This window comes from Dasypus novemcinctus, chromosome 29 (assembly GCF_030445035.2).
Source record: "Dasypus novemcinctus isolate mDasNov1 chromosome 29, mDasNov1.1.hap2, whole genome shotgun sequence".
NCBI lineage: Eukaryota > Metazoa > Chordata > Mammalia > Cingulata > Dasypodidae > Dasypus > Dasypus novemcinctus.
In genome coordinates this window covers 18,218,642-18,237,263 of record NC_080701.1, presented here as the reverse complement: position 1 = coordinate 18,237,263, position 18,622 = coordinate 18,218,642, and the positions used below count along the sequence as shown (strand labels likewise).

Below are 18,622 nucleotides of genomic sequence, written 5' to 3'. Positions count from 1 at the left end.
GGCAAGCCTTAGATAGAATCCAGACTCTCACTATTTATATATCAAGAATAATGAGAAGTGTGAAAGGAATCTTAGGGAATTTCTAGTCCCTCCCCTACCCCCTTATTTTAGAGAAGAAGAGGAAAGATGAACACCCCAAAATAGGCTTTAGACCAGTGATTTGCTTTGTTCCAAGGGTTACTTTCAGATATTTGTTGACGGCATCCTTAAAATAGGAAGGCATGGTGGCCTCAATGGCAAAAGCTGCTCTGGTTTATGAAGAAAAGGATTTAGGGGTGCCCAGAGTCCCCCAAAGGGCCAAAAAACGAGGCAAGGCTGCCAAGCAGCCAAGGACAGTGTCCACGGAGGGGACTGCTTCAAGCAAACACCACCGCGGCAGCCCCTGGACGCCACCACAGTTCAGGGGCCATTGCAGAGCCCTCAAGAACGAGACTTGGGAGAGACGTCAGTGCTTCCAGCTGCCCCTAAGAGCACGTCCACACGACCACCACCCCAAATCACTTGCATCTCGATCCCGTCTGGGGTCAGAATGGTGGGGCCTAACCACAAAGCAGGCTGAGACAGCCAGTCCCACGGCTTTTTGAACCTTCATGGAGATGAGACGCATAAAGACATTGCCCCACGTCAGAAGACCTGACAAATGTCTACTACAGGCCGTGGTGGGGTCTGGCCGGCTTGGCCAAGTCGGGGGGCCGTAGCGCGCCCACCGGCCCAGTCGCTGAGCCTGTGGCTGCTGCTGACCTGTGACCCGGACCCCGCTGTGGGAGGATGAGTGGGGACAGCGGCGGAAGGAGGAGCCATCTGGGACGCAGCTGGCCAACGGGGCCCTCAAAGTCTCAATCTGGAGCAAGCGAGGCCACCTGGGAGGACCAGGATGGCTTTTTAGATGTGATCTACTGGCGCTGCCAGATCACTGCTGTGGTCCTGGGTGTCATTTGGGGAGTGAGGCCATTGCAGGGGTTTCTTGGGAATAGCAGGATTCTGCCTGATCAGTGGAGGAGTCCTGTACCCTCTGCTTCAACCACTACCTACAGACAGATGAGGAAGACTATGGTGGTACGTGGGAGCTCACAAAAGAAGGGTTTAGGGCATCTCTTGCCTTGTTCATGGTCATTTGGGTCATCTTTTACATGGCCCCCCACTGTCACTGAGGGTGTATAGCCCTCCCCTGCTGCCTGCCCAATCCAAAGGACTGTCTTAGTTACAAGCACAGAAATGTGATTGCAGGGGTACTTGTCACGTGGAGCCCAGGAGACCCACATTCCTAGACCGAGAATCAGTGTGTTGGGCATAGCAGTGTTTTCTGCAAAGATTGTGACCTGAAACTTTTGAAAAGAACCATCTTCCTTTTGGGGAAGCATTTCTGAATTGGCCATCAGCAACCATTTCTACTTGGATACCCATCACTAAACACCCATTTATTTATTGGAATTGGCTGTGTTGATGCACCCCTGGTTCCAGAGGAAACATTACATTGTCCTCACTTGTCAAAAACAAAACAAAACAAAAAAAACCATCTACTACAGAGTTTAAGAGGGCCACTTAGAAAATTCTCGATTGGCACCTGGAAGGAAAACGGGTCTTCCCACACCTTCCATTAATTCTGCTTCAAATATATGGATGGATCTGGCATGCTTTACCCAGCAGAAAATGCATGATTTCATTCAGGCCCTGAACTTATACAAGCATCCCCACCTCATGATCAGTCAATGACAAAATTGATTTGGTGCTGAGCAGAAAGAAGGAAACCTTCTCCTTACTCACACTGCATTGACTAAGGCCCTTGACCTTCTTGAAATTTCTAATTCCAGCACGTTCTTCAGTCCTTGGTGAGATAAAAACAAGAACAGTGCCTGGCAGGCAATGGCTCAAGGCTAGAATCTGTCAGTTGCTTGGCTTGGGGTCTTAATTCTCAAAGACAATGAATTATTTTGAGTAGGCTGTTTACCTTGATGTGTGCAGAATTAGCCTTAGACACTAAGCATTTACGGCAAGTTTTATTGTCCAAGGCAAATATAACCTGTTAAGATTTACAGGCTTTATTAACAGCAATAACCATTTTACAGCCAACATCAGTAAATCAGGGTTTATTGAGAACTCTACAATTTTAATCTGTGGAAAACCATTAAAATGTCGGATTTTCATTGGACATAATTTCTAACTTTTATGAAAGATAGATTTTCCATTTAATTGGGGAGTATAAAAAAGTGCAGTGGGGGATAATGAATTGTTTTGAAAAGAGCAAATTGGTTTTAGCTAAACAACAAGTGTCAAACACTAAAGTTGCTATCTTTAGTTAGAACTGTCCCAAGGTTAAAGGGAACTACTAACAAGTATGTTCTAATACCCACAGCTACCTGATGAGCTCATGAAGTTTAGAAAAGCTTGAATCATCATCATCCTTCCATGCTTCAGGGATTTGGAGAAAAGTACATGTGACCTGTTATTTCATCCAAACCAGTTGAATGAGTCTGGTGAGAATCTTCAGGTTCACATAACATATTTCGAAAGCAGTTTTTTTGTAACAATACCATTCATAAAGCTCTTCAATGGTGGCAAATAAGATGAACAAAATATTTACAGTCACTGGCTTCTGTCAATAGTCATTTATTTCCTCTGTGTGATAGATTACGAGAGAGCGAGGCAAGAAGCTGTTGGTAAGCGTCTTTGTCCTTTGAGGAGCTTGCAAGGCAGGAATGAGCTACTAGGTGGCAGACAAGGCTGATGGGCAGCTCCCTCTGGCTTCATAGAGCTGAAAGCTAGGAAGAGTTTTCAATTTTGACCTGGCTCCCCAACCATAATGGGCTCCCTCACCCTTCCCTGAGAATTAAAGGTTCAGGAAGCTTTTGAAAAGAGGAGGAGGAGGAAGAGGAATGAAATTCATGACAATATCTACTCTTTATTTAGTATTAGAAACTGTACCAAATGTTTTGCATAATCTTATTTTTTTTTTTTCCTTCTTCACCTTATGGCAATCCTACAAGTAAAGTATTGTTTCCATTTTGAGATAAGGAGACAGAGGAGGTTCAGGTTGGCGGGTAAATCGCCAAGATCAAAGGGTGAGGAGTGCTAGCCAAGGTTCAAACTTGGATCTGTAGGATTCCAAAGTTCATACTTTTCCCCATTGTGCCACACTGACCCTCTTTGGTTCTGTTTCTACCATTTCATTCCCATCAGTGCAGAGCAGAAGAAACCACTTGGGCAGCAGTATGTACTTCAAGTTGGGACTCTTTATGGCAGGAAGGTTGGCAGGGCCATGGTCAAGTGTAGGAAAATTGTAATAGAGATGAAAATGATCCTTGGACCTCTCACCTCCCCTTTCATACACCCCTTTTTCTTTTCCTCTATGGAGGAAAGTTCCCTGTAACTTTTAGTATCCAATACCCACACCAAGGCCAGGCTTCTTTCCCTTGGGTGGGCAGAAGCTCCCAAGATGTCCTTCCCAAATGCCTTGCCCCGTTTTGGAGCTCCCAAACCCTCCATTCCCTCATCACTCTGTCATTAGTAATGTCACCAAATTACCAACCTTAATCAAAATGACAGACTTTACTGTAGCTTTAGGGTTAGAATGTTTTCTAGGAGGACAAAGTTTAAGCCATACTAAGTCTCCAAGGATAAAATGGAATGCCAAGCAGCACAGTAGGAAGATATGCGGTAACCATAGTATCCTCACATCACCCTTTTTTTATTTTTATTTTTTATTTATTTTTATTTCTCTCCCCTTCCCACCCCATCTTGGTTGTCTGTTCTCTGTGCCTATTTGCTGCGTCTTCTTTGTCTGCTTCTGTTGTTGTCAGCGGCATGGGAATCTGTGTTTCTTTTTGTTGTGTCATCTTGTTGTGTCACCTCTCCGTGTGTGCGGCACCATTCCTGGGCAGGCTGCACTTTCTTTCACGCTGGGAGGCTCTCCTTGTGGGGCACACTCCTTGTGCGTGGGGCTCCCCTACGCAGGGGACACCCCTGCGTGGCACGGCACTCCTTGTGTGCATCAGCACTGCGCATGGGCCAGCTCCACACGGGTCAAGGAGGCCCGGGGTTTGAACCGCAGACCTCCCATGTGGTAGACGGACGCCCTAACCACTGGGCCAAGTCCGCCGCCCCCTCCTCACATCACTCTTGAGGTCAATAAGCACAATGACACACCTGAGGGCCATGCAGCGGCAGCCAATGGCAGACATCCGTACCTGGGGAGACCCTGGCTGTGGAAGGGTGTGGACATTTTCACTTTCCTTCCCCATCTTTGTCCTTCTCTCCCTCAGCATTCTTCTCTAACCCCTCCTTCCCTTCAACAGAAACAGATGGCAGTGGTGATAACAACGGGTAAGCCACTGCTGAAAGAATGGTAGTGTCCACCTCACAAAGACGTGGGGTTCCAAGATAATTCAAGCTTTCAGAACTGGGGATGATTTCCTACATTAAAGTGATGTGATAAACGTTTGTTAGGGCCTCACTACTGCCCATTTAGCCCACAATGTAATGGAAACACTCTCCCTCTCTGATATAAAACGTAGAAAGCAAAGCTTTTGGCCCCTTCCCCCACCCTGACCTCCTTGACTCAGAATTTTTGTTTAAAATCATCCTTCAGCCCCAGCTGTTCCTTGGAGTGGATTTCTACGTAATTTCAACCGGCCTGGCTCTGAAATGTATTCTTAATAAAATATGCATGGTTAAAATAAAAGAGTAAAAATGTCAAAGAGAGAGTGGGAAGTGAGTATCTACCTACAGGTATTTGGGAGGAAGGAAAAAAATTACATTCCTCCTGCTATATCTGTATTGTGTTCTTTCCTCCCCTTTTCAACAACTCTCACCAATTTTTTTTTTTTTTGAGGTACCAGGCATTGAAACCAGCACCTTGTACATGGGAAGCAGGTGCTCAACCAGTATGCTATACCCGCAACCCAATGAGAGTTGGCTTTTTTCTTTGTTTTTTGGGTTTGTTTTTTAGGAGGCACCAGGGATTGAACCAGGGACCTCCTCCATGGGAAGCAGGAGCTCAACCATTTGAGGTACATCTGCTTCCTTCTCCCTAGTTTTTAAGGTGACATTGGTTTATGCTGCTACTGAAATTCTTTCACCTCCTGTGTTCGCTCCTTGTAGCTAGCTCTAGCTAAAAGGCACCAACAGGCACAAATGAAGAAAGAAAGTAGATTGTACTAATAGGCAGGACTGGCTTGCCCTCAAGAATAGAGTGACAGGGCATGGGACATGGAGAGGTATGCAAAGAACTGCTTCTAGGTCTCAACCAAGCTCAGCATCTCGCACGCTGTGAGGCAGACAGGGAAGCTGTGGATTTCCTAGGGACTAGCCCATTCTCCCACAGGAATCCGCCCAAGTTGAGGAGACTGAAGCTATAACCAATCAATACCCTGCATTCTCTACGAAGAATCTTCAGTGTGTATGCGTGTGCCTGCACACTCAGGCACGCATTTGTAGGCTAAGGTAGATTTTTCATTTTGGCCGTTACCTCACTATCCTTTATCCTTATCTTCTTGTTCTCTCCTTTTTTAATTTCTATCTTCAAAGAGGAGGTGGAGAATATCTTGCTAGTACCTAATACCAGGAGAAAAACAGAAGTCTTACGGATTTCACAGTTTTTTTCCTGGGGTTGGTCCTGGTAGAACCTCAAATATTCATTAACATCGTCAGAAAGACTAGTTTTCTTCCATAGTCAACAAATATGTATTGGGCACCTGTGATATGTGAGAAGCAGTGTTTCCTATTCAGGGAACCCAGCAACGAGTAAAATGAACAAAAACGTCACTCAAGGAGCTTAAATTCCAGTGGGATAGACAGAAAACATCAGCAAGCGAAACACTGTGGGTTCATGAAAAAAGCTGAGAACACAGAAAGGAGAAACAGGGCTGGGAAACAGAGGTGTGGGGTGTAGAGCCGACATAGGCAATGGAGGTCTCGCTGAGCAGGTGTTAGTTGAGTGAGCCCCAAAGGAAGAAGCAATGTAAGAATTGGGGAAGAACGTTCCAACGGAGGGGCCGTGGCATCCAAGGGCGCTGGTACATCTGAGGAGGAGCAAGGAGGCATGGAGGCCAGCTCGGGTGGAGGGGAGTTGGGTGCAGAGAAGCAGAAGATGAGGTCCAAGGTAACAGCATAACAGCAGACCAGATTATGTCAGCCTCAGGAGGGATCCCAGAATACAGACTTTTACCAGGAGTGCTTGGGGAGCCGTGGAGGCTTCTGAACACAGACAGCCCTTCAATGCCTTCAAGACCTTCCATGGTCATTGCTCTCAGCATCAGTTCTCTTCAAATGCAAAGGTTGTGCTAGGTGAATATCTAAGTTCTTCTCCCCACTGTAAAAACGGGATTAGGTTCTCACAGGCAGATGGCTGGTAACAAACATCACCCTCCTTCCCACCTCGCCCCTCTCTACCAAAGTTGATGGTAGTGACCCAGCACGGGTTGAGCAGGAAACGTGGGGGTACCTCGGGCTGTTTCAATTTGGTACAGGGCTAGACATTTCTACACATGACGCTTTTGTAAATTGGGAGCTAGAGAGATGGGCAGTGACTGTAGCGAATGGCTGATACCCAAGTTAGATGGTGAGGAGCACCCGGGACGTTGTAAATGAGATGGATGTGTTCGCCTGTGTATTTAATGCCCGGCTGCCTCTCACCCTTGCTCAGGAAACCATGGCACACCCTTTGTGGGAAACAAGAAGGGAGCAACAGAAGGTCAAATATCATTTTGTCCCGCATTAAATAAGAATCTAAAAATAAGCATTTTCCTTTCTCATCATGTCACATCACACATGGAGCGTTCACTTTCATTTTCAAGTCCGTTTACTTCATTTCTGTGAACATCTGAGCTTTGAATAGTGTCCACCTAGCAAGCTTTCTGTCTAAATATGCAAGTGCATGTGTTTTTATTTCGTTTTCATTCCCCTTTAATTTCTCTCCTCCTCCGTCCTTCCAATTACAAAATGCCGTAAAAATTTTAGCTCAAGTGAGAGGCAAAGTCTCCTGGTTTTTTCTCTCTACTTATCAGTGAAAAAACAATAACTCCAAAGACAGTTCCTAACTTCCCAAAGAACTCCAACTGAGCTGGTCTACACACTGCTAGACTCAGGGCTAAATTTGCAAATAAAATGATCATTCCCCTAAGCATAACTTGTACTTGCCAGGTTTTTTTTCAATACTACCTAAATAACTATATTGCTAGTCTATCAAAACGTCCTTTAATAGTGACTAACAGATTTATGGAAGCCTGGTCTAGGACAGTAGGACATTATTAGTGACAACTGTATTCTAATGGTATGGTAGAAATTCTAGAAAACAGGTAACCATGCAAGAAGCAAAAACCTTGGTAATTCTGGATTCCAGACATCTCACTGTCAAGGAAGAATAGCATACCAGAGACCTGTGGCTTCATCAATTCTTATTTACTAATTAATACCAACACAAAGAAGAAAACCTAATGGATGCTCAACCAATGTTCGTTAAAACACCAGTGAAACTCCGAACCAGCGGTGAACCTCTTTTCCTGTGCACACCAATGGTTCTTTCCACTGTGACTCTGCCTGTTTCTGCTAAAGTTCAGATATGATCCAGAAGTCCATGTATGGAATGGAGTGCCCAAGGGGACTGATATCTGCAACATTTGCTATCTGCAAATTCTGAGGTTGCCCAAAGCAAGAACTCAGACCAGATTCCGCGCAGGCCTGCCTAGCCAGAGCGGTGGGTCCACAGGAAAGTACACGGGAGACCAGTTCTTTTGCTCACTTATTTCCTTCACAATTTCTTCATCATCTCTAGTGATGGGTCCAAGCAGTGAGGATACCAGAACTTGGTTGCTTCTGACTTCACATGTGCCACACAGGATGCCACCCAGCCTGCCACCCAGCCCCACGGGAAGCACCTGCTTCCTCACCGTGACCTGTCCAAAGAGTCTGTCTTACCTCGGCAGCAGGGACCCCCTCCGGGGGGCGGCAGTGCAGGACAATCATGCCTTCTATAGGAACCTCCCTTCCTTGGGGATCTTGCTCAAAGTTTTTCCGGAGATCTGCAAAGAAGCGTGAGATAGTTGAGCCTGGGTGGATAGCCAGTATTATTCACATTTGCCCCCAATACAATCAAACAGTGAGCTTCATGCCACAAAAGTTCACTTGTTTCAGGACGCGCAAAAAAAAAATCTATTCACTTGTTTCAGTTCTAGAGTAAAAGGATGATTTTTTTCCAGGATATTCAGAAACGTGTGAAGCAAACCATAACAAAATTGTGCCTAATGCTCTCTGTTTACGTGAAGGATAAAAGAATTACTGGGGGAGTAGGAAAAATAAAATACACTCATCATTTCATGAGTCTTTACCAGTATTATCTGCTTAGCATCGGGCGAAATTGCCATCCACAGCTCTTCGGCAGTTGAGAGGCAGGTGATTTTTTCCTTTTTTTTTTTTATCAACTAAAGAATACATTACTAATCTGTAACCTTTGCCATTCCCTTAACCCTCTAGGGGGGGTCTAGGAGATGGTAATAGAGTGAGATTACCTATTAGTCTTTTTATTTGTCACCAGGGAGAAGGGGCAACATTCAACCACAACAAAATCTATAATCTATCCAACCAAATATATAATTAAAAATTCAATGCCCTCCAGTCAAACAGCAATGTTGGGGATTTGTATAGTGCCCTTCATGGAAGGCTCCAGGCACTTTGCAAACAAGCTGCACTATTAACCTTTTACACATGGATGAGTGAAGCTTGGAGAGGTTAATTGGCTTTCCAGTGGTCACAGAGAGCATCGCTGACAGTGATGGGGAAAATTCACGAAGCTTCCCGATGCCAGGTAAGGACTGCTCACCAGCTAAACCTGCTTCTCGGAAAAGGACATGCACAGACCTTTCAGAAAGAGCATTTGCATCGCTTTCCACTTGAGCAAATGCTTCATTAAAAAAAGGTGGGGAGTTCGCTGTTGCTTCTTTTGAGGTGTCATAACAATACTTTGATAATTTTACAGCACAAAGATAATTCTTGCTGTCACTTGAAAGCATGGGCTAGTAGAGCAGAGACAGGTTGTTTACAAGTCTTCCTGAAAGTAAAAGATTTCACCCTCCCTCTCTGACAACGTATTTTTCTTCAAATTGAGTATCTCAAATTACGGGCTGTGGATTTATTGATTTAATTTTCTTCAGTGCTTACAATAACATGAAATATGTTCCCTGTAAAGAGCAGAGCTCCAGAATCAGTTACATCTTTATAAATTGTATAAATACATTAAACTTGCTTTTAGCAAGTCAAAAACACTCAATGAATAACAAGCACAGCAATCCATGTTTTCACGTTCTTCTGAGAATTTTACTCTTAATGTTTTCCCTCCCAGAGGCAAGCAACGTCTTTTGTCAGCAGTGCTACAAATCCAGTGGGCATCATTAGTATATATGGGGCAGAAGATCTTTAAAAAACTTGTATTACAGGCAGGGGGGCACGATCCATCTTCTCATTTATTCTACTGTTCATCAAGTGGTAAGGCAGAATCTCTATTTGAGATTCATAAATTGTTATAGCCCTTTGGTTTGGAATTTCGGACTCCAAGTATGCTGAAGGCCATGTAATTGATGAAGAAACTGTGAGTGAACCCCAGAATGGGAAATCTCACATTTCCTACCCAATTCGACCACAAAATCTCTGCTGTTCTCTAAAGGATCTTCAAATCAAAAATCCCTTCATCTGACTCATTTATTCACCACGACCGAAGCAAAATTAGAGTTTCATAGAGAGTGACTAACACACACAAAAAATTCATTAGCTATTGGAAAGGGCTGCATTTCTGTGGCTTATTTTGTTTGCCTTTTTTTCCTCTTGATTGCTTTGTGTTCCAAAGGAAGTCTCATCAGTGCTGATAAATGATGATTGTAGTTTTGAAAACGCCAAATAATTTGTATTCTACCGGATGAAGCACTGAAGACCAAGAGTAGAAACACCTATTTTATCTTCCACTTCTATCTTTCCTTTGCTTAACGGAAATGAAAAAGGTAGCATATGCATAGTTTATGGTTACCTCGACAATCCACAACTACATTAGTAGGCGAAAAGACAACTTGATTGAAGTCATCTTTTTTCCCCATTCCCAGACTCTCAATGAAATAGATAATTGGATATGTCTATAAAAAGGAAAAACAAACAAAATAGGTACTGACATTGGAACTATGGAAGAGTGTTATGCATAAACAAGAAATTTTGAGAAATTTATAGCAGATCTCATGCAGGCAAGGTCAACTGAAGGGTCAACTGAAGAAAGCCCAACCTAACCTGCTGCTCTTTCCCAATTGACCTGAAGTCACCAGAAGCAGCCCAACCAGAAGCACATTAACACTCCCCAATGTGGCGCTACAAAGACTGAAGGCAACTGGCGAATGGGGAGCAAAAGGGTTGTCCTATATCTGGATCTGATAGTGACACTGGGTGGCTGACCAGGCACCAAAGATCACTCCAATTGGAAACACGCGTCACTGAGACCAGACTATATGCCATACCAATGCCAGGCAAAGGATGGGGACACTGGAATTTCTGACTTTTTACAGGGGACAACCATGCCAAACAAATTCTGGATAGCTACTGAATATACCAAGATGTATGAAAATAAACTCTTAGACTAGAGGCAAATGCTTCCATCTCTACCTGTAAGTCTCACCATTGGTTTCCAAACCTATTTAGTCTCTGAATTGGCAACCTAAATACCTTTATCATCTGCGTTATTTCGTAGACTTGAAAGATTCACACACCAACCTATGCAACTTCTACTAGTAGGAAAAACATGCCCAGCTACAGAAAAAAGAATGATACTTCAAAAGATGGAGACAAATTATAGAACTCAAATGTTTTCCACTAAAAAGACAAGAAAGGAAGCCTTTTTGGATAATTTCTAATTAAGTTCTTAAAAGTCAAAATGAAATAGCAACTGAGAATCTAGAGTAGAGAATTATAAATAACGTAATATCCAAGATCAAGAAAGTAATACCAGAGAGGGGGAGAAGACATAACTGCTGAATTTGGAACATATAAATATCAGGGAGACAGTAAGGAGCATATTGAATAGTGCAGAAAACTGAGCCAGTGAAACAGAAGGTAAATATCAGTTAGGAAAAGAGCACAGCAGTTATTTTAACAGCAAGTATTAACAGTAGGAACTGGAGGACTAAAAAGGCAAAAGGGGAATTGTAGGAAGCAGATCCCACCTGGGGTGGGGGGGAAAGGGGCAGAGTTTCAGGTTATTAGAACTTTGAGGCTTATCAGTACATTAAGGAGCTGAACTCAAACCCCCCAGGAGTGGGCAACGGGTGGCTGGAGAAGTGACCCAGACATGGGGTCCGGGGTTTAGATGAGGGAGGCACCAAAAGGCCAGGGGCTGGGATCCCTGAAGGTCACAGTGAGGCTGGTCCTGCAAGCATCTGAAAAATTCAGCTGGAAAGAAGAACCAACTACCCCTCCCTTGCAGGTTGAAGGAACTCTGCTGGGGTTTTGCTGACAGGGACAGAAGATAAACAGGAAGAACTGTCCTTTCCCCTCTCCCTACTGTCCAGTCTCCCCTGACACTTACATGGAGTCAGAAGCTGGCAAAGGAACCTCAGTCCCAGTTTCACGAACCATCCACCAGTGAGTTTAGATCTGGGAGACACAGCTTGGTAACCAATGCAACCCACCTAATTTCCTCTTGTATTGCGTCATCTGACACAGAGAAGATACTTAATAAATACATGCTAAATAAATGGACTAAGAGGAAAATGACAACATAATAAAGAGTTTTCCAGGAAAGGGATGAAAATGAAAATAGAAATGTGGAGATGGTCAGCAAAATGCAGTATAAAATACAAAAGGGATTTTAGAAGTGGGCAAAAGCTGAAAGAAGATAGTAATCAATTTAATAATGATAATAATAATGCTGCTCGGAACTGAAAAACTAATGGAAAATGGCTCAAAGCAATGAATGAACTTTTGGAAATTGTGGTTTAAAAAAATAAAACTGGCAGTGAGCAATAAAATCCCTTAAAATGTTTAAACCTAAAGACTTTCTCTAATATAGGTAAAAGCAGTCATACAATTATCAAAAGAAATCTGGAGAGAGAAATGCATATTATATCATAAACATACAAAATAAATAAGGACATGGATTTAAACTGTTGGATCATATGTTCTACAACTCCACTTGGCAGAACGACGCACTGGTGAAGAAGGCAAAGGCTGGAGCCTGAGGATCTGTTTAAGTTCTGGATCTGCAACTCCCTAGCACCTTGACTCCAGATAAGAGCCTTAATCTATAAAATGAGGATAATAATTCTTATTAAATGTAGTTTGTGTGAGGGTATATAAATTCAAAAGCATATGGAGTGCTTTTAAGAACACCAATAGAACTTCATAGGGCCACATAGTATTACTAAATCCTATTATGAAGCCATGGGGGCTAAAACAGGAGCTTTTGTCATAAATCAGACATAGAAATTAATAGCAAATGAACATTTTTCAGAGACACTTAAATAAATGAGTTATTCATTATATGATCCAAGTAACATATGAATTAAATGGGTAAAGGCATGAGCATGACTGCTTGCCTTTCTGGAGAAAAAAGAATTAGATCTATGCTTATTTTACAACAATGTACAGCCCATATTATAAAAAAATATATTTTTACATGAAACCACCGAAGTAAAAAAAGAAAAAAAAAATATTGGAGCTCAGGATGAGAAAACTTTTCTAAATATAATATTGAAGGGAAAACCCTTAGGGGAAATGATTGGTAGATACTGTTTTATCAAAAATTAAAACTTACTTTATCTAAAACATCATAAGCAAAATTATACACAGAAGGTTAAAAGACTTCATATATAAAGGCTTCTTATGACCCAAAATGAGAAAAACTAAATTCCCCAAAAGAAAATGGGAAAAGGACCTAGAGACAGAACTTACGGAAGAGCCACACATGGCTAATAATGATATTTAAAAGGTCCAAGATCACTAGTTATCAAAGAAATGCCAATTTAAAAAGCATTGATATGGGCCTTTTCTGTTCCAAACAGACTTAATCTGCTTGACTGTTTTAAACAACAAGTTTCCAGTGTTTGAAGGAATATGTTGAACTAGATAGTCTTTCATTGCTAGAAGAACTGAGAATAGGTAAACAAAAAGAACACACTGTTGGTATGTGTCAAAATTACTTTGGGGTTAATATTTCCATCAACTGATTGAATAAATAATATGTGCTTTCTCATTCAACGGAATATTTAGCAATAAAAAGGAATGAAGTACTGATGCATGCTACAACTTTGATGAATCTTGAAAATATTAAGGGGAGAGAAGCCAGATACAAAAGACCATGTATTGTGTAATTCCATTTATATGAATGTCCAGAATAGGAAATCCATCCAGACAGAAAGTAGATTACTGGTTACCTAGGGCTATGGGTGACAAAAGGGAGTTAACTGCTAATGAATAGATGTGCTAAAAATGCCCCAAAGTTGAGTATGATGCTGGTTGCACAACTCTGAATATATTAAAATCCACTGAATTGTACACTTTAAATAAGTTAATTATATGGCCTGTAAATTATGTCTCAAGGGAGTTGTTACTCAAAAGAGTTCATTTATAGGATTCAATAATTCCACTTCTAAAGTTTTAGAGGAGAAATTATTAGAGAGCATATAGGAAAAATGCACACAAGGATATTCCTCACAGCATCATTTATAATGTTGAATAATAGGCTACAACCAAGATATTTATTAATAGAAGAACAGTTATTACCTTTTGTTGCATTCATGTAATGAAATACTATGCAGTCATTAAAACTCATGAGCTCAAAAGACACTTAAGATTGAGAGTAAATGTTTTTCATAAACTCCTAAGTAAAAAAAAAAAGTATGTAGTGAATGATCTTTGTATTTTATGTATTTTTAATATAGATGAATCTTTCTCCCCTAAATGTACTAATTGCATTGTTATAAAATGTAGTGACTTCCAATCAAAAGAGGGTATATCTGCATTAAAACTTGTTTTCTCAGGTACGTAGCCCTTCTTTCAATTTGCCTTTAGGCTTTCAGTAAAAGTGCAAGAGCTGCCTCCATTTCCTCACACTGTGAACGCATCAGGAGTTCCTGAACGTGACCTAGGCCAGCCCTGCCCTGCCACAGCGTATGCTCATAGCAGGGCAGACAGACATCGTACATGGATTAAGAGGCATAGGGATGCGTGAAGAGTAGAGAAGTAGGAAGTTCCATATAAATGCATCACCATCGAGCCTACATTAACCTAGTGATTCTAGGAAAGTTTCTCAGAGTTATTGCTCTGCTGAGAGGCACAGCATCACACAGGCCTCATTTAAATAATATATTATACCTCATTTAAAGTTTTAATCAGGTGTTTACTAGCATCAGTTACCATTTTTGCATGCATATGCTCCCAAATTTCTTTCTTGCAAGTCTCTGCAAAATGCCTGTGTACCTACTTCTCTTCACAAGTGATCACATCACATGAGGACACTCTTTCATTCAACTTGGTCTTCTAACCATGTGTATTGAGATGGGGGAGCGTAAACAGATGGACACCCTCTGATCTACCCATAAACATGCTTACATGGTCTATGGGAGGAAGAAAAAATAATAATTGTCACATTATTTTGTAGAAGGGAATAGAACTGAACTGTATACATAGACAAAGGTATATACTTAAAATTTTGGTTTAAAAATATAAAATCCCATCTTCAAATAGCAACTGGTATGGGATTACTATAAATGTTATAGGAAAAAGCCTTAAGAAATCTCTCCTTTAAAAAAACTGCCACTGGGTGATTATGGGTATGTTAGGTATCTTCTTTGTTCCTGCATTTTACAAACTTTCTATGTTGAATGTAGATTACTTTTATAACCAGGAAAAATAACACTAAAAGCAAAACTCATTTTCCTATGAGTTGTCAAGATTTTTCATACTAGACTAATCTGAATTAGCAGCCAGGGGAAAAGTACATTTTGTTTCATTTTATTGTACCAAGTTTCACTCCTACAATGTCTATTAAAGATAGAAGCAAGAAGAATCTATTCTTCAAGCATTAGTGAATTCTAAATTATTATTTTAAAAATTTGACTTTAGTTATGGGATTTCTTTACACATGAGGGCAAAGCTTCTCATCGATTTTGTTCATCTACATACCTCTGATACAAGGAAGGGCATACAGTAATCACTTTGTAAGTATTTGTTGAATGAATGAATGAATTAATTTCCATTTCAACTCATTTAAATAATTGTTATGAACTAATATGTACCTAAGTCTTCAATCGTTTAGGTGACCAGGAAATGCAAAAACATGAATAGATAATATACATAGATAAAACAGCATACTTATTCATTCTCATCCTCACATGTGTGCGTGTACGAATGATACTAATAAACATCGGCACAGACCATTTTGGGGCATTGCTCTATCCACTTCTGCTCTCTTTTTTCACCCTGCCACCCTGTTCAGTTCTGCAGCAGAATGCCAAAGAGGCCCCAAGTGACTGGAAACAAAGATAGCAGAAGGGGAAGAGGAGTGAGAGGTGATGCAGCCAGGTACTTGGCTAACCTGTAAATCATAAAATCAGCAGCAGAAGCATTCAGAATCAGCAGTACCTGCCAATAAGTAGCACATCTGGGGCTAGGTCATGGGAAGCCACAGCCTCCCCTCCTCAGCCCATGCCCTATTTGGCCTTTTTCTCATTTTCCTTTCATGCTACTATGTTAGAAAAGCCATTGTAGCACAAGAAAATCAATAAAAATTCAATTCCAAATAATAGTTCTTTGCAGCTCAGCAACACCAGGGAGTTATCGGCTCCTTCAATGTTCTGGCAGTTAATGCAATGAAATAAAAATAATTTACTCATTCAAACCAAATCAGCCAGAGAAAAATCATCGTCATTTTTCTGATAGTCAGAGTCATAGTCATTTGTTAAGATTGCAGGAGGACGGTACAATGTCCAATTAGTTGTCCAACTACACTGGTATTCAAATCAGCTTTGATTCTTTCCCACCCATATTCTTCTGAAGAACAACCAACCACATTTGTCATTCATAAAAGGAATTGGTAGCTTGGCCAAATACAGATCATTTGTTGTAATAAAGGGGCCAGTTCAAATGCAGAGCAGATGCACACCAGCAAAATGGAAGTCAAGGCTCTGGGTCTGTTTAGTTCAGCCTCAATTCCCCTGGCCTGAATGGTGATGGCCTGAGAAGTCAGTTACTGACTCTAATTTCTAAGGGAAAGACATAAAAGGCTTCCTGTCAGGTCAGTTCTTTCCTTGTGACAGTCTCCCATATTTGGCACATGATATATGCATCTCATCTTATTTGTATCTGGATTCTGCACATTCCTTGATTTACTGATTTGTATTAACAGTGGGCTGTTCTATCCTTCACGCCATGTCTTTGCTTTGGATCTCCTAGTTCTGATTTCAGTTTTGTCTCCTTGAGTGACAAATGGCACAAAAAGCACGATTCGACATATGGAAAACGTTTTCCTTCCTAAGATTTCCGAATATCGTAGCCATAACCCGTTCTGAGCCAGTCTTGCATTAATTTAGTGAAAGGCGGCCAACTATGGTCACAGATGAATGGCCATGGTCCTCTCCATGCCTTTTCCCCTTGGTGCCTTGTAATGAGCAGGTTCTGCTTATTGGGACAGCTAAGTCTTGGGTCTGGAAAGCAGAGACTCCTCAAGACTGTTGTTTCCAGGGTCACAGAATAACTTTGGGGCTTCTTGAGTTCCCCTGTGTGCTGCAATTCCTCTGCTGGTAAATTGATACCATCGATCAATCTTTTTTTATAACTAGTACTGTGTATCATTATCCCTTTCACAACAAGCAACGTTGGCCAGGCAACAGTGGTGTTGCAAAGGCAGTAGGTAAGGTTCTGACAACAATAGGGACACATTTGGCGGGCAGAGACAGCGGCAGTTTTCCAAAATGCTTAGAGAACTAATTTAACCTGTTCCCTGTTGAGCTATGCCCAACTCAATGCATTCCATTGTGTTTGGCCTTTTTTTGTTTACAAGGACAAAAAAAAATCCTTCAGAAATCGAGAGTTTATTGAAAATAAGGAAGACAAGAATCTTAATTATAAGCCCCAGACTGACTGGAAACCAACTCAGACTGCAAGACCAGGCTTGAATTAAAGAAGAGAACTCACAATACTACCAGGTCTTAGGGACTGTGATGTTGCGGCACGAGAGGACGAAGCGTAATGAAGATATAATTACATTAACTGGACTTACTTTATAGCCTTCTTAGCACATAGTTGATTTTGCCACTCCTGCCGCCCCTAACCAATGGCCTTTTCCTCTACTCTGTGTTTAAGGCCTCTTCTTGACCACTGCTTGTGATTAATCAGACACTGTTTAATCAGACTTTTGAGGTCACAGGGCCACCGCTGTCTCTTTTTGTGTCACCTTCTGTTGTCTCTACTACTTGTTACATGTTTTTCAGGATCAGCTCATACTCAGAAAAGTGAGAACCCATAAATACACAATCGCTCTTGAGTGAATCTCTTGAACTAAGTCAACTCCTACACAGATACCTTGCCTAATGTGTGGCTTCAGATCAGATGTTTATTCTTGGCTCAATGGCCATGACAGTGGCATATCTGGGGCATATGAGAAGCCATCCAGCACCACTTCCCTCATCGAAGGGTTACGAGTGGGATCTCTGTATTAAGGAAGCAGGCCTGCGATGGTATCTAAGGTTTGCTTTGTCCCATAGTTCCATTAAGAAAGTTTCTGTGTACTGATTATATGGATTTAGCTGTGTCAATCCTTCAAGGACAGCTGAATTTTGACCTAAATAGCAGATCTCAACAATCTTTAATAGGAAAAGTTATTAGGAGATGATATAGAAAATGCTCTGCTCTTTGTTTTAAAGCATTAAATAAAATTAACACCAAGCTGATAATTCACATTTTGCATCTTTATATCGTGTTCTTCCAAAACAATGGCAACATCTACAAGTTCTGCAGGCTGGACATTGGAGAGTCCTATTATTCTACATGTCTTGCAAATGGCAAAACTGAGTCCTGGGTGAATGCAGAAAAGCCACCCAACTGAAGTGCTTTTTGGGATTTCAAAAATAAGTGCCGTTCATGGAAGCATTGACTGTAGTATGCTGCTCAGTTCCCATTAGTATATTCAGCTGTTCTACTGATCATCTTTCTACTGCCAGGATTCACCATACATCAGTTGCTTTAACCCCCAGTGTCCTGGATCAGCGTCAGAGCTCACTGTAGTTCAGCATCCTGATGAACATTCAAACACCAAGTGAACACCGTGGTTGAGGGACAGGCAAAGTGTTCAGAACAATATGGCTATAAAGAATCATTCCTGACTTTCCTCAGTGCCCTCTCAGCCCTCCAGAGGGAATTAGAGCCACACAGACTAGCAATGAGTTTAAAAAGAAATGACCTAAAACTAACCTTAAGCTTTCAATACTCACCACCTTATAATAATTCAGTCCCTGTACTGCAGAGTGATGGGAGGGGAAAATAAGAAAAAGGAAGAGTCAAAAGGAAAAAGTCAATCCAGCAGCAAGGAGAAATATTTTTTTTAACTGCATTGTTCGTTTTGTTTTCCCTTTACCCCCAGTCTCCCTGCAGACCAGAAAGGTCA

General features: G+C 41.6%; 1 protein-coding gene across 1 annotated transcript in view; it reads right to left on the bottom strand.

Annotated features, from left to right (window-relative positions):
* The window catches only part of UNC5D (unc-5 netrin receptor D), a 245,011-nt gene that overhangs the window by 200,346 nt on the left and 26,043 nt on the right, over window positions 1-18,622 (bottom strand). The window contains exon 4 of the mRNA XM_058289814.2: window positions 7,912-8,015. Within this exon, the coding sequence (XP_058145797.1) occupies window positions 7,912-8,015 (104 nt within the window). The remainder of the gene's footprint in view (window positions 1-7,911; window positions 8,016-18,622) is intronic.